The following is a 22066-nucleotide window of genomic DNA, read 5'->3' on the forward strand; positions in this document are numbered from 1 at the left end:
AAATTCAAGGTGAGTTTAGATCAGATATATAAGTCCAAACTGGATATATTGTGTTTGATCTTGAAGTATTTCACAGAACTAAGGCAACTTTACCACTGTACTTATGCCATTATCTGGAGTAAATTGGTACTTCCACTCTAGGAGCTACATTGATTTCAGTGATATAGTTATCCCTATGGATTAGGGATACCAAATTGAACAAATTAATCATAAACCATAGTGTAAGACGTTAGTGTTCATGTCTTTTCTTTCCCTTCTACTTTGTGGTGCAGGGGCACTAGCGGAATGGGCTGGGAGAGATTATATGTGCTAGTTCATATTCTGGCATGTTAGCAGAAATCTGTTTTGAGAACTGAGTATATATTTAAGTGTACTAGTTCAGTTTTTGGTGCACCTCCACCTCTATCAGTTCACTATAAATGTGAAAGCCTGTGGCAGAAGGGCTGGGCTGGCAGTCTTAGAGCTCCTGTTATATTACCACAGAAGTATAAGAAAGCCCCTTAAATCTCAAGGACATCTAATTTCTGATAAGCACACCTGCGAGGATAGCTGTCTTACAGGCGGGTTTAACAGTAAGACTAAAGGGGCTGGTGTCCTCCTCGTTGTGTTAGAGCTCCTGAGAAGTATAGGTTAGTATATCTATTTGGCATCATGCACAGAAACCTTATACAAATATACCTGGTCTTGCCTCTACTGGTGGTTGAAATTCCAACTACGCAAGCAAAAAAAACCGAAGCAAAAAGCCAAACAAAACCTTCACACACTCCTCAGAAACCCTCTGCAGAAACTTTGAAGACTGGAAGAATTAGTTTTAAATAATTTTGTTACCGCATGTTTCAAAGTAAATTCTAGGTTCATTGGCTTCCACTTTTCTCTTTCTCTCTGAATTTTCAGAAAATCATTGCTTCATTTGGAATGCTTTTCCAGTTGTGTTGCTTCTCATGTTTCCAAGAAGTATTTTTGTTTGATTATGGAGGTTTTGATACTTGTGAGCCAAATGGATTAAGGAGAAGTATAGCATTCCTCCAGAGTTGTCTCCCGCCTTACAAGATAATATGATGATTCTGCTTGTGCTAAAAGCCAAAGAGAATGTTGGGTTAAGAGGGAATAATAGGACTTGAGATTACAGGAGGACAAAAAAAAAAAAAAAAACAGGTAAGAGAAATAAATGCAAGTGACCCTAGTTTCAGGAATTCAAAATGAGCTTGTATGTCTACCACTGTCTGTGCTGTTCATCTTGCAATTGAAATGTTTAAAATAATTATTTCTGAAAATGGTTTAAAGGGAGAGTATGTAATTTTGTTAGGTAAGATATTTAATAACCAGCTTGGTTTTCTTCTTAAACATGCTTTTCAGTCCCCCTGTTAATATCTAAAATTTGTGTGCTTTACGGTCGTGACTGTCCATTCATCCGTTAAGTACCTTTAACATTGGAATTTGTGGTAAGTGAGAGAGGGAACCGGTGTGCTACGTGTCCAGATTTTTTCCACATCTACAGCTCCACTGGTATGCGTAGAAAACTATTTGTTAATTCCTCCATCAATTCATACTGTAAAACAAAGTGGAGAGCCTTGCTTTTAAATGTTCTCTATGTAATTTACTTTCTTCCATATTTATCAGTTGGTGTGATGTAGTAAAGAGAATGAACATTATTCTCTGCTTTACCTCAACAAAAGGAATCTTCTGATGCTTTGATGTGAGAAACTCGTTGCTGTGTTTACAGAGAAGGTTCACAGCCTTTAGAGAAGGATTAGAGTTCAGCAGCAATCACTTAATGTTTTCTCTTTTCTATTTTCTTTTATTTTTTAATGTTTTCTCTTTTCTTTTTTGTCTTCTTTTCATAATTATGTTCATGTGAATATGGGCGAACTTACCGAAGCATACTGAGGTAAAGACATGCTAAAAGCTAGTGAAATCTGAGGAGGAAAGAGCATGTAAAAGGATAAGGCCTTAATCAGTCACTCTGTGTGTTTAGGGATATTTTTCCTTACACAAGTGTATGATTCTATTCTATGCAAGTGAGTGCCTACATGTAGTGGGAGATTTTACATTTAATACTCTAGAATCACCTGTAGCAGGATATTCTCTTAATATCCACTGGATCCATATTTTTTAAAAAAATCAGATATCATGTGTTTGGAGAGACAGAACTAGTCACTATTAGAAAAAAGTAATATATTATCAAAGAATTACTGTCTTAACTACATTTTGGCACTTAGGCAGCATCAAGAGATAATTATCCTTTAAAATATTTTGTCATCATGACAACTCTTAAACAGAGCTCCCTAATATACTATCAAGGAGGAATATTACATATTCCATTTCCCATTCATAAATTTGAATACACTCCCTACCTGCAGTGAGAGTGAGTGTCTTTGTTGATGCTCTCTCCATGTGGAATCCCTGAAAAACATAAAAATGTGCTGAGGTGTATTAAAACTAAACCATAATAGGAGGTCAAAAAAAATGTCAGGCAAAAAAACCACCACTCTTCTTTCCAAGACAGAAATTTGCAAAGATGCCTTTTAAAAGGAATGTATGCTGATGTGTTGCAAATTGTGTAGGACTGGTTGACAAGGCTTGATCTCTGAGCAGAAATGCAATTGTCTTTATAGGATGAAGACTGCTTTGCCTGAAGTGACTGAAATAATTTTGGGAGGTAAAATCTTTATAGCGTTTATGCTTAACACTTCAGATTAATATGTTGTTTTCTTGTGTTTTTTCTTGAAATATATAGGCATTTCAGTAGGACTATGGAGGAGCTGGTTCATGATCTAGTCTCAGCACTGGAAGAAAGCTCAGAGCAAGCCAGAGGAGGTTTTGCTGATACTGGAGATCATTCTCGAAGTGTGTCTTGTCTTCTAAAGCGGCAGGCGAGGAAAAGGAGGGGACGAAAAAGACGTTCATTTACCACCCATCATCCCTGGGAAACTGGTCACTGCTTAAGTGAAGGTTCTGATTCCAGTTTAGAAGAATCAAATAAAGACTACAGGGACAATCATGGTAGTAAGAAAGACCACAGTGACTCTGATGACCAGTTGTTGGTTGCTAAACGTAGGCCTTCCTCAAACTTAAATAATATTAGAGGCAAAAGACCTCTGTGGCATGAACCAGATTTGGCTGTTGACAGTTTGGGAAACAGAACTTTGCGCAGGAGAAGAAAGGTAAAACGGATGGCAATAGATCTGCCATCAGAAGTCTCTAATGCACTGACAATAACTCAACAGCAGGATAACAGCAGAGATCAAGAAATGGACAATAACAATAAATCATACCAACACCAAGAGTTTTCCAAGAGCAAAGTGAAAAAAAGAAAAGTAGCTGCAGCTCGACAAGGACTGGAAATCTTGGATGAGGGAGTGGTTATAGAAAATGAAGAAGTGAACCAAGCAAATAAGGACAAAATGGAGTATGAAGAGCAAAAAGGCTCAGATGAGAACATGAGTGACAGGTTATTCTTTCTTTTCCTTTTTACAGAAACTTTGGATAATATTTGTTTGCTTTTATTACGGTTGCTTGCGTTAGGAATCTTTGGATTTTTCTTTAATTCCAGAGTTAAAATGCTGGCATCAATAGTATCTGTTTTAACAAGTTGCTCTTAATTTTTTTTATGTCTACTATTTTTAATATGCACGACTTGCTCAGGTTAAGGAATTCAGCATAAAATGAGAGTCATTTAGCAGAGGAATAAACAAGAAAACAGTTTCTTGATATACATTCTAATTGTTTCAAGATTAAGAATGACAGGATATACAAATGATTAATGTGGGTTTTTTTCTGTGTATTTCAACTGGTGACAGTTCTCAGATGAAAATTAAGTGTTTTTCCAATTTCTAGACATCGGTGCTTTGATTGTTATCTCTATTCATCAGAAAGGTTGTCAGTGTTTAGAGTCACCATTTAGACAGTATGTTCTTATGTGTCATGGGCATAAAAAGTCTGCAGGTTGCCAAGGATATACATCATTTACGAAATGCAAAAACCAATTTACAGTTCAGAAACACCTGAGCTTACCATTAGAAAAATGGGGGAATGATGACCCTTTGGCAGTACACCTCATCCATCCATTGCAGACAGCAGTCATACTACAATGGTCATTGTTTCCAAAGTACTATTTTGACAACACAGTACAGTGTAAGTCATTTTTGCATGATACACAAGGGGTGTTACCTGCAGCGCCTGGTAAACTTGATTATCTTTATTCCACGTGCCTTGTTCTGAATGCAGAACTGTCAACAAGAAAGACTCGTATTAAAACATATAATTTTGGTCAGTTGCTTGACAGCACTGGTGTCCCTGATTATTTTTTTTGTAGGCATTTTATCTATAAACTGTTAAGCCTTTTCCGTACTGGAGAGGTAAAATTGAGACGCAGTGAGTACCCAGGGGTTTTGACCAGAGCAGACAGATTGGTTACTGTAATAACAGCAGTATTGGTAGGTGACCAACTCCAGTTATTGTTGGAAAAGTTCTTCTAAGTCTCTTTATTACGTACTAGTTTTGTCCTGCAAACAATAAGCAGATGAAAGAGCTGAATGAATCCTGAATCTTAAAGATTTTTCCTATTGTCTTAGTTACTAGAGCAGAAGCAGTCCTTCAGGGCAGCCTGTGTAACTTCAGACTTCTCACTTTAACATGCAAGACAGGAGTGTGTGTTGTCAGGAAGCCTTTAGAAAACTTTCCTCTTCTTTGATACTGGGAATGTGTCCCCCCAAGTTTAGTACCTAAAGACACATGGTTAAAAATTTCCTTGGAGCTAGGAACCATTGCATAGTTTATCATATGCCCATATTTTTGTCATTTGTTTATTTATAAAAGATTTTCTGTTATGCTACAAGAGTAACAGTTCTCCAACTCAGAAATTCTGTAGCTATTTTTTGGGTGGAGAGAAGAGTGATCAATATGAAAATCCTCTTGTAGACTCCCAAAATTTGCTACTTCCAGGTCAATCTGAATATCCTTTTGTTTTTTCACAAGAGAAACGTTACTGATTTAAAAATTCATCTTCCTCTTCAAAATGCTTATTATTTTGTTACAGAAATACTATAATTTTTCAAATTGTACTTCAGATGTTTGTCTCTGGCCCCAGTAAATGCCCTTGAAAACCCTTCTCATCTTCATAGTGTTTTCTGCTTATGCACATGGTTGAGTGATGGTCTGTCATTCTACCGAATTTCTTGCAATGGTCATCTGTACCACAAGGTTGGGAAAACACTGAATTAGAAAATTTGCATTTCAAAATGTGATTAGAAATCCATCGTATGCACCTGAGAGGCTTAGATACTGTGTCAGGATATTTTGTATGTGAATAATTTTAACTTGTTTTAAACTGGCTTAAGTGCAATAGTGCCTCTATTGTTTGAAGTCATTTAGCCAGAAGAATCAGAAACAACTAGTAAACTCTGTTCCTAAGAGTATGTTCTAAAAGTAGAAGCTGAGATTTTAAAAGGGAACATGAATTTTCTAAGATTGCACAAAACATGTAGAGCTAACAAAGCATCCTGGATAAGACTCATGCTTCAACACTTATTGAAAGAGGAAAAGTAAAAAGTATACAAAGCTTCTCTGATTCTGTACATTGGTGTGCATACAGTTTTTAATAATTATTCCAAAAAAGGATTAATTTTTTAGAAGTTCAGTTTTAAAAAACCAAAAAGCCAATAATTTTTGATGGTGTTAAATTGCTCGGATCTAAAACTGCTGAGAAGTTTTCCGTGTATGCATGAAATTACTTCAAAATAATATATATATTCGAAGTGCACATTAGAAGTGGTAAGTGACACTTCTTTTGCAGTCTTTTATCTGTGTGTGTACAAACACAACAATAATAGTTTCAGTGCAGGGTTCAGGAGTAGGAGGAGGAGTCTTCAAGCTCTCAAAAAGTCAGCATCTAAATAATCCCAAAGATAAACTCCCATGAGGTTTGTTTTGAGCACTGGGAATGAGGTTTTTGTGATCAGAGCCTGTCCTTTGCTCATTCTCCCTTATCCTCAATGCTTAAGTCCTTGACTAGTTTCAGCTGAATTTGGCAATGCGTGGAGTTCTGGATGATACTTAATTCCTGAAGGATTTAGCAATTTTTTGCGTTTTAAGTGACTGAATAGATGGAAAAATCTCAATTACCTGTTCTGAAAGGGAGCAGCAGTGAAGCTCAGACAGCCACCTACTCACTGGCCTGCCAGTCAGCACGAGTACAGTGGCTGGTCAGTTTTTGGGGACAGGCTTGGTTAGTAAAGCAAGGTCATAAGTCCATGTGAAACCAAGGTATGGGACAGTTTGCTAGTAATAATAACTAATAATAAAAAGTGTATCTTCTTTGTTTCCACAAATCAAGCTGTGAAAGCTTTTTGGGTAGCAGAGCTGTTCCTTCCAAGTTCTGACTTGCATACCCTACTTTATAGGACTAAAAGCAATCTGGATTTTTTTCTTTTTCCTGGAAGTCTTGCTGGGAGAGGAATTCTCATTACAAAGCAAAAGGATTAACAATGTACAGTGTAAAATTATATTAAAACTGGAAATAAATTCCATCATAACAGCTTTCGTGTACTTAGATGTTAATGCATTAATTCCAGAGGTTTTGAATTTATTCAGTTAAATGACTGCCATGTAGCAATTATCTCGGCTGTAATCCCTGCCCTGTTCGACTGTGGCCTGAGGAGAATGAACACAGTGGCTGCCATGGATATGCTACTGTTATGGTTTGGTTTTTGTTTGTTCTTTTTTTTTTTTTTTTAAATTTAGACCCAAAACATTATTATGTGTAATTTTGTAGATCTCAAGTAGTTATGTTTTCATGAAGTGACTAGTTCTTCTGTAAGAATTATTGCACAATTAAAATGTCTTATTTAAAAAAAAGAAAGAAAACATGGGACTGTTCTCAAAATTGGAAACTAATTTATTGTTAGAAAATAACTAAAAAGAATTGAAACCAGTTGAATTCGAATATAGGACTGCATGTATGTTTTAATATGAATAAATGTAGAAAGGTAAACAAATCTCAAGTTCTTGTAAATAGCTTGTATGCAATATTGAGTATTTATAACTTGTACTTGAATTTGTGTGGTGAACTGATTTTTTTTTCAAATTATTCTACATCCCAATGTAAGTGAAATGTGATTAAATTTTGGTGAGAATACTACTTCCTTAGCAGAGCTACTCTCTTCACAAAAAATGAAATAAATGGTTTACAAAAAATCCTTTCATGTGCAACTCACCAAAGCGTGATCTGTGTTATTAAAAGACAAGTCTGTTTTACTGTTTAGAGACACATGGAATGTTGCTTGTAACAATGTGTGTACAGCCAAGTACAAAATACTGTACCTATTGGTGTCTTCGAATTTAGAGAGAAGCGTGTGCATGTTGTATACACACACTCTAATTTTAAGGCCATGATAGAAGTAATAGAAAACTGTACCTTGCTTTTTTTGGTTGATGTTACTATCATTCATCATACTTATTTTTTTTTCTGGCTGACCTTTATTTTGATTTATTTAGCTAGCTTTGTTATAAACTTTTTTTTCTCCCCAAGTTGTATGTTGTGAAACATTACACAGTGTCTTTTCCAGAATATTTGCAAATGATGCTTAGAAAGGTAATTTGTTTTTCAGACTCTTACATTTCACATGCTGAAGGAAGGCTTAAGCTGCTTTTGATTGAGACTTTTCCTATTTTATTGAGCAGTGATGTTCCAGGATCAAGCTGAATTGCACAGCATAAGAAGGGAGCAGTGAGCATTTGATGGAAGCAGATAATAAAATGCATCAATTGTGTCAGCACCTTGTTGCAGTCACATCTGGCTTAGTGTCAGGGTACCGTTACATTCCTGTGGTTTTATGTGCCAAAAATAATATGCTTTGTACTTAATGGAACTAGGGTATTTGCAGTTTGATTAAAAAAAAAAAAAATCATCCTATTTTCTTTCCGATCTTTGTTGGGCTTAAGTTCAATTTGAGCACAGCTTTGTCTCCGTAAAATTTTACGACTGAAAGATCAATTGTTCTTTTGATCTGTTTCTTTCTTTCTTTCTCTTATTACAGTGAATCCAGCAGTCTGAGCAGCAGTGATGCTGGTTTGTTTACCAATGATGAGGGAAGACAAGGTATTGAAAAAATCTTTCCCTTCTCCACCCCTCAAACCACATCAGTTGAAATTCTGTAAGCGTTACAAGTTATTTCATAGGTTAATTACTGTATTTCAGTTCCTGTTACTATTTTAATTAGTTGAAGTATAGCTTGCTTTCTGGGTTTTTCTTAAAATGTTACTAGAGTGTGTCCTGAATCCATGACTTAGTCAAAAGCTGTCTTGAGAAGCTGACTCTGTAATTTAATAAACAGATTTATAACTTGAGCATTTCCAGAAGGTTATCTCTACTAAGTTTTAATTCTTCAGTTACTCCTGTTTTCAGACAGGACTCTGTGATCATAGTACTGCTTCTCAAACTATTTTTGAGGTGGCTTTTTTCCTTTCTTTTCTTCCAAATTGATATGACCACTTGAGTGTGTGCGAGAAAACAAATCCTGGCCCATTCCACAGTACTGATCTAGGTTAAAGGAATGTTCATTTTGTTTTTTTTTTTTCTTTCTCTAACGTGTAATTCAGTCTGTTCTGGATCTAGGTTAAAGGAATGTTCATTTTGTGTTTTTTTTTTCTTTCTCTAACGTGTAATTCAGTCTGTTCTGTTTTTTTATCTTCTATTTTAACATTACAATAGGGAGATGATTTTTCAGACTTAGAACAGAGGTGTTGTTTTTTATCTTCTATTTTAACATTACGATAGGGACATGATTTTTCAGACTTAGAACAGAGGTGTTACCTTCCTTGCTCAACAGTAATTTATGCTACATAAACTGTACCTCCCAGTCTGAGTATCTGTTTTCAGTTGTGCGAAAACACATTTTTTTTGAAGAATTTAGGCTCTCTTTGAAGTGCTACATAAACTGTACCTCCCAGTCTGATTATCTGTTTTCAGTTGTGCAAAAACACAGTTTTTTTGAAGAATTTAGGCTCTCTTTGAAAGTTTATATTGACCTTTTGACTTCAGATGAAAAGTATTTCAATATAAGACACATCAAAAAGGTTTGCTTTTGCTTCCCTACATTAATTTCTCTTTTGGCTTGCAGTTTTTTTAAAACTTTTGTGATCTATGTTTATATGTAGCATGGCGTACCACATTTAATAATTACATAAATTTTTGAAGTGCCGTTCCGGTATACTTGTGTCAATATTTTTGTCCTTAAATCCTGAACTAAGTTATTTAAATCTTTGAATAATATGGTTGAAAATGTCTCCGTTATTTTCTGTTTTTCTTACATATTTTGAGAAAAGGGGAAGGATCAGTGAACAAGTGTTCTTTCACTGGTGTAGTGTTACCTTTTTTCGTGTTGGCTCTTTACTGCAGAGCCGTAATTCTTATTTTTGCCTGCTTGGTTTTTGAACATTGATTCAGTTTGATCATAATTTTCAAGCAGAAAGCATTAGACCTGAAATAGTATTCTGAAATATGAGTAAAAAGAACAATAATAATTAAACTTCAGGAGGATATTGTTAGGACAAAACTTTTTTTTATCTCTACTTTGAACTTATTTTGTAGGTATGATCAGAAGACCATTAGCTTTACACTGGATTGCGGATGTTCTTAGATCTGCATTATAGCTTTGGTTTTGTGAAGACTTTTCCATGAAAGTAGTATCAGAGATCCTACTGCAAAACCGAAGTTGTTTATTTTCTAATAATACTTATTTCCTCGCCCCCCCACGACTCCCTCTCTCAAGAAAAAAATGCTAGTAATTTTTATCTTTTTACTCCTCTTATGAGGTGATTTTATCTCCATAAATTAATTTATAGTTGAGCTAAGAGACGTACAAAATCAAAAAGTATGCAGGAAGGAGAAAATAAATCTGATAAAAGCAAAGGAAAAGCCTAGGTGAGAGAAATGAAGCTGGAAGAGGGCAGGATAAAAATATGTTAAGGGAAGAACTGGCTTATTTTGTTGTCTGTTTTTAAAAGCTAGACTGATTTCTGTCTTCCCATTGTCCCTCCTCTAGGATATATGTTCAGAACATCAGCATCTGACCTCATTTCTAGTTCAGATTTTCTGCACTTCTGACTTCAGGTTTTTGCTAAGTCAAGTGGAGAACCAGAGATTGATTAGTGCGGCCTGATGAAATATTTGGTTTAAATTATGTTGCCTGCCATTATTCAGAATTTTGGGTAGCAAGAGGGCAAGAGGATCCTGTTCTCCAGGGCAACATTTGTTCATTTTGTGTCTCTGAGATTAAGAACAGTATCTCACTTCTTGAAGACAAATGATCTTTATCAAACCCTAATTAATTCCCAAAGCATATTTATCCTATGGGACAGACATTCTAGAGAAGAAAGTGATCTAAAGGAGCAATTTCTTCGAGCGGTTGGCCAGTCAGTTAAATAGTTGAGTATTCAGTTCTGAACTTTGGAGTACCTGACCTTGCAACTTTTACTATTTTCCAAAATTGCTTCAGAAAGCAAACAGAAATAAATTCTGCCGCAGTCTTCTGTGCACAGGCTCTCGGAAGAGTTTCAACTTCTATAATTTGATTCAAAGAAAGCAAACAGAAATTCTGCCGCAGTAACTGTAGTCTTCTGTGCACAGGCTCTCGGAAGAGTTTCAACTTCTATAATTTGATTCAAAGAAAGCAGTTGTAGCTGTAATTGGGGGTGATAGTGGGTTAATTGCTATATATATTTTAATTGCCATCAATTGCTATGATAAAAGAAAACTGCTGAGACTTTAAAATCCTGTGTTCAACTTATAATATGTGGGGTGCCACCTAACAGTTCTTAAAAACCTTTATAGCCTTTTCCTTTCCAGCCTGCCCCTGTTCCAATCTCATAGCTTTTTTGTTTGTTTGATTTGTTTTGTTCCTATGAAGTCCTCAATCTGAGCCTAGCCGTACCTGTCCTCCTTTTCCAAGTTATCCAGGTCCTTACGTTAGGTCATCTGAGAGGGCAAGAGCAGCTCTCTCACTGTGCTGTATTCCCCTGTCATATTACCTTCTGGCAAAAGTAACTGATACCCAGTGTTTTGAAGTCCCAATATGGCAAATGTTTCTTCTTCTGTGAAACACTGCATGCCCTGTACAGTTAGCCAGCAAAAGCTTAAAGATCATGGAAAATGCTCAGTGCAGGTACAGGCAGCGAAGAAGATGGCTGCTGAGCTATTAACAGAACTCAAGTGAATTCTTACAGGTTTTATTTTTTTCAGAGGTTTGTAAATTGGCCAACATTGGGTTAAGATTTAATATAGTTAGCAAAAACCAAAATCCTGTGCAAATATCAAGCCCTTGAGTGTGGAAGTGGGAGAGCCTGCCAACAAGGTAATTGAAAGAACTGAACAGTGGCTGAGGCTTATGTATCACAAATCCTTGTGACTTTGCTTTCTCTTCCTACTCTTTCCTTTGTTCCTAATAGCGTTTTCATAAATGGCTGGTTTGGAGTTTTTAATAACTTAAGTACTAAGCAGTGTTATACCCAGTATAAAAACATTTTTCCAAGAGGATTTTTCAAAACAAAAGGTCTAACCTTAAATTCCAACATATAATACAACTCTATTATAGGCCTAGCTAGTAGGATTACCTGCAGTTTCAAGGCACTTTAGAAGTTAAAAAGTACTTTATAAGTTAAGCTTTCAACACGATGTTAACAAACTGTAACGTTATTCAAACACTAGTTGATATTACGGCTGTTTTGGGAGAAAAAGTCAAATTGCAAGTATATTTAATGAATTTTATATTGTGGGTATGGCAAATAAAACATTATATTCTGCATTCCTAGTCCATCTACACCTACTAGTACACTTGGGAAAATTCAGAGTTTGACTTAAGACGTCTTAAATCATGACTTGCAGCACTTGAAATGTCCTTTAACATGTAGGAAGGAAAATTATATTAATAAAGTGTTAAACAGTTAAAATTGGAGAAGGTCAGGGAATGTCAGAGTTCCACTGTGGATGTGGCTAAGCTTTTAAAGATAGCTGTTCATTATTTTGTGATTAAACATATATTCATTACTGTGTCCTTTATGAAGATGACCCACTACTGATTCAGAATTCCATCCTTTTGTCTTCTCTAGCGAAAAACTACTTTGGACCTTGTATAGCGTCTCAGTAGCTGCAGGTGTCAGGACATCATTCTCCATATATAAAAGCAATGGAACGTGCAATGCTAAGTGTAATCACACCAGTTTTGAACTGTTGTGGTTAATTAGTGTGTAGTCTTAGCAGGTGAAAAATGAAGTTGTTACATACGACCTGACTAGTTGAAATCCTAAATATTGCATGTGGATCAGCATGGTAGAGATGAACATATAGCTGAGATTGAGTTATATCCTTGGTCCAGTTTATTAATGGCATACCTCCTACTCAGGGGCAGGCTATGATGGGACATGGGATGGGAGGGGCTAGGAGGAGGCCTTCATGTGAAGTTTTCATGTGAATCAGAAGAACTCGCTGCTTAAACTGCATTCCCAATTAAAATTAGCCTATGAGGTTCAGATCTTAAGTCCTTTATTCTGCCTTTGGCAGTCAGCAACATAAGTGCTTCGGGAAGTGTATAATGCATAACAGGTAAGAGGTCTTAACTGATACTTCCTTAAGATACTAATATTCCTATTGCACAAAAAGGAAAAGTAATTTTGTATTTCTTCCCAGAGAACTGTCATTGGGCATATAGCGAAGACACCAGTTTACTTTCCACAGCCACTATTTGCCTCATCCTGCAGTCCACCAACCCAGTCTTGAATTCTAGCTCTTTCTTTAAAGACTCAAGTCTTACAAGCTTCTGTCCTTGAGCAGATTGTGAAACCAAATTTCAGAATTCTTTACTTACTTTCATAGCTGAATTATGTGTAACAGGACTTCTTTTGAGTTCCTGATACTATTTCTCATTAGTCGAGCTATCTAGATTTCTCATCTTATGACAAAATATTCAAGTTGATCTACATGAAAGTTTGGAAAGCCTAAACAAAGGAGTTCAAACTTAATTCCAAACCACAGATCAATATAATTAAAAAGTGTGATTCACCACCACCACTGTATCTGTTCAGTACTCTTAGACATCCTCCAAAGAAACAATATGAGGGTAGAATTAATGGTGAATGCCTTTGTGAAATGCCATAGCTATAAATGAGGATTAGAACAAATATGGAGAGTAATCTGAAATCCATCAGGAATACAAACTTAAATCTTATTTGGACCTATGTATCTCTTTCCCCCTCTGTTTTCCCCTTGCTCCATCTAAAAGTTCCTATTCTCTAGCATCTGCTAATTTTGCTTTTAATAGTGATTATTAAAGATGTAAGGATCGCATTTCACCTGCAAGTGACCAGGGAGGGGCCTTAATTATGCTATATTTTCTTGAAGTACTTGTCCTGATGAATGTTTACAGCCATTTTCACTGTTGCTTGGTCTTGAAGTATTCTTTTCATTGCAACAATTTATTTGAAGAAAGTGTGTTGAATTTTATTTTTCCTCATATTTTGCCTTGGGTTTTCATTATTTCTGCTTTCCTGTTGTGGGTTTCAGTGGCAATGAAGTTGTACACAAATGTGTTTTGTTCTTGAAAATTGTCTCTAAATAAATCTTGCATTTGTGTCTTGCTTCATCCTGCCTAAATAAAAATTGAAATGCCAAACAAATAATTTATATGCAGATATAGTGAGGCATGGTTGGCATACTTTGAAGTAGAATTAAAACAAACAGCACATCCTTTGAAATCTAGTTTTGGGGTGTAAGAAAGGAAACTTGACATCTTATGAAGATATTTTTCTGATCTTTTGTAAACTATGTGGTTTGTATAAAAGAACATGTTTGAAAACAACTATTTTTAATTGCCAGTGTCTTTCTGAGCTAAGTTTAAGATCAGATTTTCAGTCTTGTTTTACTTTCTATTGTAAGTGCAGGTATTTAAATATTACATCTATAAATGTGGTCAATAAAAATGACCAGCTTTGAGATGTAATGCAGTATAATTCTCAATCACATGATACTGTCAGTTTTCATTTAAAATCAACTTTTTCAAAACTTATTTCTAAATGAACTTAATCAGATTAACTTCATTTAGTCACATCTGTTCATGATTGTTTTCTCCTTTTGCTAGCCATACAAATCATGAAATTAAGCTAATTATATACCATTATCAGCTGCAAAGAACTGGTTTCACAGTTTTATACCTTTTAATTCCCTGCAGGAGACTAAGGCTTGTTTTTTGTTAATATGTAAAGTGCAGTAACTTAAATGGATTTCCTCGCAGTTATTGCCAAAGGATTAACTAGTTTGTTATTGTTTTTCACTATTGTAAATTGGTTTTAAAACATTACATTTTATGTGGTTTCATTGATGGCAACGCTTGTCATGCTATTGAGAACCATTTTCCAAATAAAACTGCTATATACGAGTAATTGTGATATAGCTATAAAGCAAAAGAAATAATTGTCCTGTCAGAGTGTTTATTGATGGTAACATCTGATTTTTGTCTTATCTGCTCCTCCCTTTTTTGGGGGGGATACTGCCCTCACGCAGGTGACGATGAGCAGAGTGACTGGTTTCATGAAAATGAATCTGGTGGAGCATGTGGAATTACGGGGGTCATTCCATGGTGGGAACAAGAAGATGCTACAGAACTGGAGAGGGAATTGCCTGATCCAGTCTTTGAAAGTATCTTAACCGGCACATTCCCCCTCATGTCCCATTCAGGGAGGAGAGGTGAGTAGCAATCAAGCAAATGCAAACTGTAGAATCACTTGAGTACAATAGAAAGATGTCTGTATGCAAAATGTTTAAAAGATCTTGGAGTTAACCAGTTTGTTTCCTTCAACTATGACACTTTTAAGATATTGGAGAGAAATTATTTTTACCAAGTCAATTATTAGAAAAGCAAAGTGTAAAACTTGGCTCATTTTGATAGCCTACTCTTTTATTTGTTGTTTTGATGTTTGCATTGAGAATTATTAAGTATTATTTCAAGTGAATATTTATATTCCATCTTGTTCCTGGCTTCTATGATAATGTTAGAATTCTATGGAAGTTCATAAATTCAAAGACTGGAAAGACTGGTGTGACCATCTGTTCTGCTTTGCTGTATGGTCAGACCATATTGTTTGTAGAGCAAAGGATTTAGAGCAAGGATTGAGTTTGTAACTTAGAAAATATTCTTTTTTTTTTTTAAATACTTTAGACAAATCTGGATCCAGTGTAACCAATGGTACGTTGTACCAGTGTTTGATTGCATTTACAGCCAGGAACCCACTCTTGTCTAAAGATTGAAGTTGTCAGACCTCGGCTTGATGCCAAAGAATTTCGTTGTACCTTCCTGCTGCCACAAGGATCTCCTTTCAAATACTAATTTTTTTTTTATGTGAGCAGTAGTAAAATAACTTTTAAACTACTCTCATACTGATTACATTGAATTATTTTGTGAGGCTTATTTTCCAGAGGCCTGGAATTGTTTCTGAAGACTTGGTCTGTCCATATTCACTAGGTTTAATATTTTTTAGTACTAATGAAGTTGTAAGTGATGCAAAAACCACTTTCCTAATGTAGTTCAGTATGCTCTGCTTATGTGGCAAACTGTGCATAGAAACAGGATGACAGTAAGAATATCTACACAAATGTTTATTTTCATGACACCTTAGCCTTTCTTTCACTTTTCCTGTTCAGTGCTCTTCATTTTTACCAGTACAATGTTTGACAATATTAAGATGTTTTTAACTGATGTCAGATTAATGTATTGGTGTGTAATGGTGAATTTTATTATGTCGTATTGGAAATATTTTTAAATCAGCTCATACTTCTTTTTTGTAGGTTTCCAGAGTAGATTTAGTCATCTTCATGGAATGCCAGCAAGAAACACAAAAAAGGCTTCAGGAAACCAGAATGCATTGGTAGGTGTTTTTATTATTGTAAGCTGATGTGCAGTGTTCTTAAAGGTTTTTTTAGAAAACCATATTCCTCTCATGTTTGTTACCTAATGTTGTAGGTAGGTAATGGAATGGTAAGATTACAGTGCTACTGCTGCCTGATATTGTTTGCTTGCTTTTTCTAATAGTTAGACTTTTTCACTGCAACTCTATTGTAATGGAGTATTTGTGTGTACTTGAATGGCAGAAACAGTCTAAGGCTGTTTCTCAGTACTTGTTTTGAACTGAGTGAAGGAAAAGGGTTTAGGTGACGTTATTGAACATTTTCAGTGTATATATTAGGTGTACACAAAAACGTGTTTACTCTTACAATGAAAATCGAATTGGAAGTTTTTCTGATACTGAAAGCATTCTAGGATGGATTGTGGTACAATTCTGATTTTTTTTTTTTTCTCCAAAAAGTCTGCTTTAAAAAAAAATCCGTACTTATTCTCTTTTGTTTAGTTGACTTCTGTATGGTCAGGGGAAAGTGTATCTACAAAAAATTTAAAGTGAATTAGTGATTCACCTGTCACAGACATAATGCTTTCCTTTGGACTGAGTCTGTTCTAAGGCTGTGGCTTCAAATGAGAGATATTTGGGGTTTTTCAGTGCCTTCAGCTCCAGGAGTAATGTTTTATAAGTGAATGAAAAAAAATACAACCGTCCTTGCATTTTTGTACAATCTAATAATTGAATTTTTCTAAGATAAGATTCTAAGAAATCTTTAAGGGTTTGCTCTTTAGAGGAGAGTAGAGACTTGACATTTTAAATTGAAATGCAGTCTGTTCCTTTCTTATCAGAATAGTGTTTGGAAGAGAAGGAGAACGTGGGAGACTCTTCATCAGTGTGCAATAACAATAAATATTGGAGCATCAGTGTCCTTTATTATTTGAGAACATTAAATGTTAATTTGCCTAAACAAAATAAGATGCTTGTGAGAAATGTAAGAGCTATTATATATGGAGAGAATAGAAAGGAACTGTTATAAATTTAACTCATTTTGAAGAGGAAAGGTTTTTATAATTGAAGTCCCTGTCCAATAATTGCCATTTGGACCTGAATAAGATGCTTTAAAACCTTGGCCTATGATCCTCTGCTCTTAGTGGTTGTGAATTAGATGAATGCTATCTAGTTCTTGGTTTCCTATCTACCTATTTTTATTTTTGGTTCAGTGCTTGCTTGAGCATATCTGGGATTTGTAGCCCATTTTCTAGGCTTATTGCAATTTCACTCTGGTATTTTATAGGAGCTATTATAACTGATAGGTTAGCTTCATGGTATTGATGATACATGTCTTAACTTCCCTAAAACCTGCCTTTTCCTCTAAATTGTAAAGAGGTGATTAAATTTCAATTGATGAAGATATACTGCAAATGCATATATATAGTAAAAAATATTAATGTTTATTTTCTACTACGCTTTCTGGATTGTCCTTAGGAGCCCATTTTGTCTTCCGGTCGTGATATCTCATATAAAAGATGGTATCGTAGTTCCCTTTATAGCAAAAATGCAAGCCAGTCTAAAGACTGAGAATTCAGTTACCTCCAGTTATTGAATATGTCATTTACATAGTGTTAAACAAAGTTGACATGTGAATGTACCTGCTAAGCCACTATGTTTAGGCAGGAGAGCATATATGGAATAGATGTGCAGTTGGCTCTTCACATGCAGTTTTCTGGCCTTCTTAATGACTATTTCTGTTTGTGGGCACATCTGCTGCATCTGTCTTTGCAAATGTAGCTATGTAAGCCAGAGCTCATGTGCTTCCTTTTGTCAGTGATTGCTTCTTAAAGAAAATCTTCTTTAGATACTTCAATCCCATGACAAAAAAAAAGTAATTTAATACCTGTGACATCTGATACCCCAGAACAAGAAGTAATTACTGCTATTAGATGGTAACAGCACAGAAGAACAAGAATGCTTTTAGAAAGATTAATATCCTGAGGAAAGAACACTGCAGTTTCAACTCATTGAACAGAGTTGTGGTGTGACTTAATTCTTATTTAGCAGTGAGGAGTCTGAGGTCTGTATCACTGCTTTTACACAGACTTTGAAGGGAGACAAAGAAAAAAAAAAGTGTTTCCTACTGAGATACACTACTTAAAAGACACATTATATACTGTATTCAGTTTAAAGATGCGTGGTTTGCATCTAGGGAATGTGCGCGTAGAGTTAGCATACACTCAATATGTGTTTAGACATTTTTCTAAAGCTTAGTTGAAAGTTCACAATTATAGCAGCTAGTGAAGCTTTGAAGAGATTACTGGTTTAGGAAAGGCAGAATGAATAGCTATAATAATGCCTTGATATATTGTCACCCTCTGTCAAAGTGTGTCTAATGACCAACTGTTTAGGTGTTTTCTTGTAAGAGAAATATCAGGCTACAAGTGTGATTGCTACTTGCTATATACAGAGGAAACTGCCAGCTTTGCATCATTTTCACACCACGGTTTCTAGAAGCAGTGGGAGCTGAGAATCAGAGAAAGAATGCTGTTCTTTATGGACCAGTTAGAACTTTAATTTGAAGTAGCCACATCTGGCACTCAGATTCTGTCCAGATGCTCCTTCTGCATTTCATTGATGAGTTGCTTAATTTGAACAAACTCATGGGTCTTTCTGTCATCAAGCGTACTGCCTTTGAGTCAAAACACTTTTCTAATCATACAACACTGGACAAGCAAGAGAGAAGTAAAAACCTAGCATGCAAATACTATGAAAATCCTTGCCTAATCCAAAGTGCAGGTTGAATGAGTTGTCATACAGCAGATTACAACTGAAAAAGCTGAGCAAGAAGATGAAAAAAATTCCTCATCACCACTGGTTTATACCCTTTGGATTGTCCAATTTACTTAAGATAGGCACTTTTTAATGTAATCCATAATTAAATAGTTTGTCAGGCATGTATTTTGGCAGACAATTACAATGCTGGCATTTCATGTTTTCCTCGCTTTGTTTTGTGGCAGCATCATTTGTAACAGAACTTAATTTGTAAAGAAATAGGAAAATGTGGCTTTTCTAATACACTATGCTTTTGATCTCCCTTGTGTCAAACTGCTAGTAGCAACTTTGTAATTCTAATCAGAAACATGGCACATGTACTTTGATACTGTACCAGTATTTAATGTATTCTTTTAACAAGGTATATTGCGTGAAATCTCATTGTGCTTGGTTGAATTCTGCGGTTATGTATGACCTGATCAACTATCCCCAACCCCCACATTCTTTCATGTTAAGCAAAAGTTCTACAGCTTGGAAGCAGTGTTGTATGAATGAAATTCTGATTTCTTAGGAGGAATGTGTTTTTTTTTTTTTTGTTCCAGTCTTTTTTCTGCGTATATTTGTCCTTTCCAGCAAATTAGACATGAAGCTTTGGTAATTTAGCAGAATAAAATCAGAAATCTAACATTTAAGATGCATAGGAAATGTGAAGGTACATTTCTGTGATGTAGAATACTAAATGAACTTTTTACCTTCAATGGTTAAGGCCACCATGCTTTTCTTGGATGGCTTCCTGGGGAGATCACAGAAGCCCTAATTAAAGAAAATAAGCATTAATAATTATATTTAGTGAAAATAGAACATGATTACTTCTTTGTTTCTTTCACAATGTAGTGCCCAACTTAGTCAATGGCTGAAAAGTTTCACTTTTATTCACATCTCCTCCATACAAATAAGTGAAGGTTTTAAAAATCAATGCTGCTGTCCTAGATGTTCTTTGGGTGGTTCTAGATACAGTTCCTTCACTGAGACAGGGAGAGACATTGTAGGGTTTTGTTTGAGGACTTTTACATATTGTCTGGGCTGGAAGCTGGGAAATTATGTCACTGAGCTAAAGTGCAAAAAACATGGCCAATAAAAAGGATGGTTTCTTTTGAATCTGCCAGTTTTTTCCATCTCTCATCTTTGTCATAAGTTTTGATTTCATGATATTTCATGATATTAAAAAAAATTGTTGTCAGATAACTAACTACTCTGTTGATGTGAGGAGAAGAGATGTATTAAGCACTCATGCTTTTTTTGAACTGCTTTCAAAATGTAAAATTAAATCAAACATTTCTGCTTCTAAGTTCTTTCTAACTGAAGAAACAGGTTGTTTTCAGAAATTTTTTTCTTGTCAAAATAGAAATTAAGCGAAGTCCTATTAGATAAGAAACCTTGTTACAAATCTAAGGAATGTTTCTGTAAAGAGTAAGTTGGGTGTTGTTTTCGCAGTATTGCTCACAAGCCTCTTTACAGATGCTCTACAACTTTTGGAAAAACACCACTTCTCAAGTTACTTGATTTGATGTTTTGGAGAATTCTTTTACACTGGGTCTGTGGCATACAGTCAGATAAAACACAATTCAGTTTGTTAGGTGAATGAAATAACCTATCTTTGGAGTTAAAATTATTTTCTTCAGTTAATGACTTTTGTCATTTGGAGCAATAGTCTCTATGTCAAACTGTGGTAATGTGAGTGGTATCAGATGATGTCTGATAACAAAACTAAACTCTTGTTGGATTCCAGACTTTGTTGCTGAAGTTTAGGAATATTAGGCCTCTGTGTCTGAGAATGACATTTTGCAACCTTACACTGCTAAAGCTGTGAATGAAATTCCTTTTAAGAGGGTAGGAGCATAGGGGATTTGGTTTTTTGTAATGGCAGTTTTGTTAAGATTTCCTGTCATCAGAAATATTTTCAGCTATTTAAAGCATTTCTTGCTATGCGTTTCCTCTTTTTCCTTGTTTCTGATTGTCTTAAATTTATATCTGCTCATGCAGAGTGTAGTGAATAAGTCTTGCTCTTTTAATCCTCGCTTTACTTAACTCAGTACCTTAGTTTTACAACATAGATTAGAGGGGATAACTTCCTTGAGGAGTGGGTTGTTTCCCGCACTCTTGTGCTTCCTGCAGATATGTTTTTTTGGACAGTAAAAAATCAGGTGGTTAGCAGAGGAGGAGGTACTGCTGTGACAGCTTAGATTCTTCCAGCATTCAGTTGCTATCAGCAAAAATGCTACAATTTTCCCAAGGAATGAGTCAAATGGCACTCTTGTAGACTTCAGAACTTAGACTGAAATGGCTTTGTTTTATGAGAAAACAAAAGAAAATAAAGCTTCTGTCATATTTCAAAACCCTGTTATAAACAATGTGAACTTCAACAATGAGTTGTGAATATTGGGGATGGTGTTAACTTATCTGCGATGTTCATGCATCTAATTTTTTTGATAACTGTTTACTGTTCTTAACCTACTATATATTTTGCATAGTAAGAGGTTCTTTTTTCCACAACTTAATTTTCAAGTGCATTTTTGATAAAACTTTCATTTATGCAGGCTTAATGTAATTTGTTCCACCTGCCACGGTAAGCACCTGATGGAAGAGTAAAAGCTTCTTAGTGACTTCAGTAATAGCTTATCATACTTACTCATCAAAAGAACCATAATTATACATGTACCATCTTTCATAGTAGGTCAGGATTTCTCAAAGTGGTTCCCATCACTGGTAGCACCAATGGTGGTAACTGTACCTAAGGCACAGTTAAAATACTGTGATTGTTCAAGGCAGAGCACTAGAATTAGTAGATCGTTTTTCTCTGTATAGTTGTCATTTTTACAAACTACTCTGGATTCTACCTGTGCTTTATCAGATCTGAATGGTTTAATAAAGTCTGCCTTACATCCTATGTTTGTTTTAACCTACAGTGATTTTTGTATCACTTCAAATTGTCTGATGAAAATCTGTGATCATCTTGGTGCCATCAAACCAATAAACAGGCACCAATAATGCCACAGCATTTCTGTTTCATTTGAGGCTTCAGTTCATTAGCCAAAAAGAAGTTACAGGTAACTCAAATACTAAATGTTTAGATTTCAGCAAATCTAAGGTTGGTCAGTTTTGTTATTCCCTCTGTTACTGAAGTGTAAAACCCCTCTGCCGTAATTAAAATAGCTAGAGAAATACTCAGCTGGTTTTTAATAGTTGTAAAGGCACTAACTGGTGAGGTGACCATGTGTTTTAATCTTCTGTGTCTCTTATATTGTAAATTAGAGTGTGTAGTCTTCAGTTTAATCCTAGTTTCATTCTTATGAAATGTATGCCTATCAAGAAAAAATAGTTTAAATGCATCAGGCAATTAATAGCTTGTAGAGGTAAC

At 35.4% G+C, this 22066-nt stretch overlaps 1 protein-coding gene across 1 annotated transcript in view; it reads left to right on the plus strand.

The window, feature by feature from the left end:
- The first annotated feature begins 2744 nt into the window (after positions 1-2744).
- GPATCH2 (G patch domain containing 2) overlaps positions 2745-22066 on the plus strand; it is a 105980-nt gene continuing 86658 nt past the window's right edge. Inside the window, exons 1-4 of the mRNA XM_010073406.1 lie at positions 2745-3451; positions 8037-8098; positions 14552-14734; positions 15833-15912. Of these exons, the coding sequence (XP_010071708.1) occupies positions 2754-3451; positions 8037-8098; positions 14552-14734; positions 15833-15912 (1023 nt within the window). The 5' untranslated portion in view covers positions 2745-2753. The remainder of the gene's footprint in view (positions 3452-8036; positions 8099-14551; positions 14735-15832; positions 15913-22066) is intronic.

Source organism: Pterocles gutturalis, unplaced genomic scaffold (genome assembly GCF_000699245.1).
Source record: "Pterocles gutturalis isolate BGI_N339 unplaced genomic scaffold, ASM69924v1 scaffold15137, whole genome shotgun sequence".
In the NCBI taxonomy this organism is placed as follows: Eukaryota; Metazoa; Chordata; class Aves; order Pterocliformes; family Pteroclidae; genus Pterocles; species Pterocles gutturalis.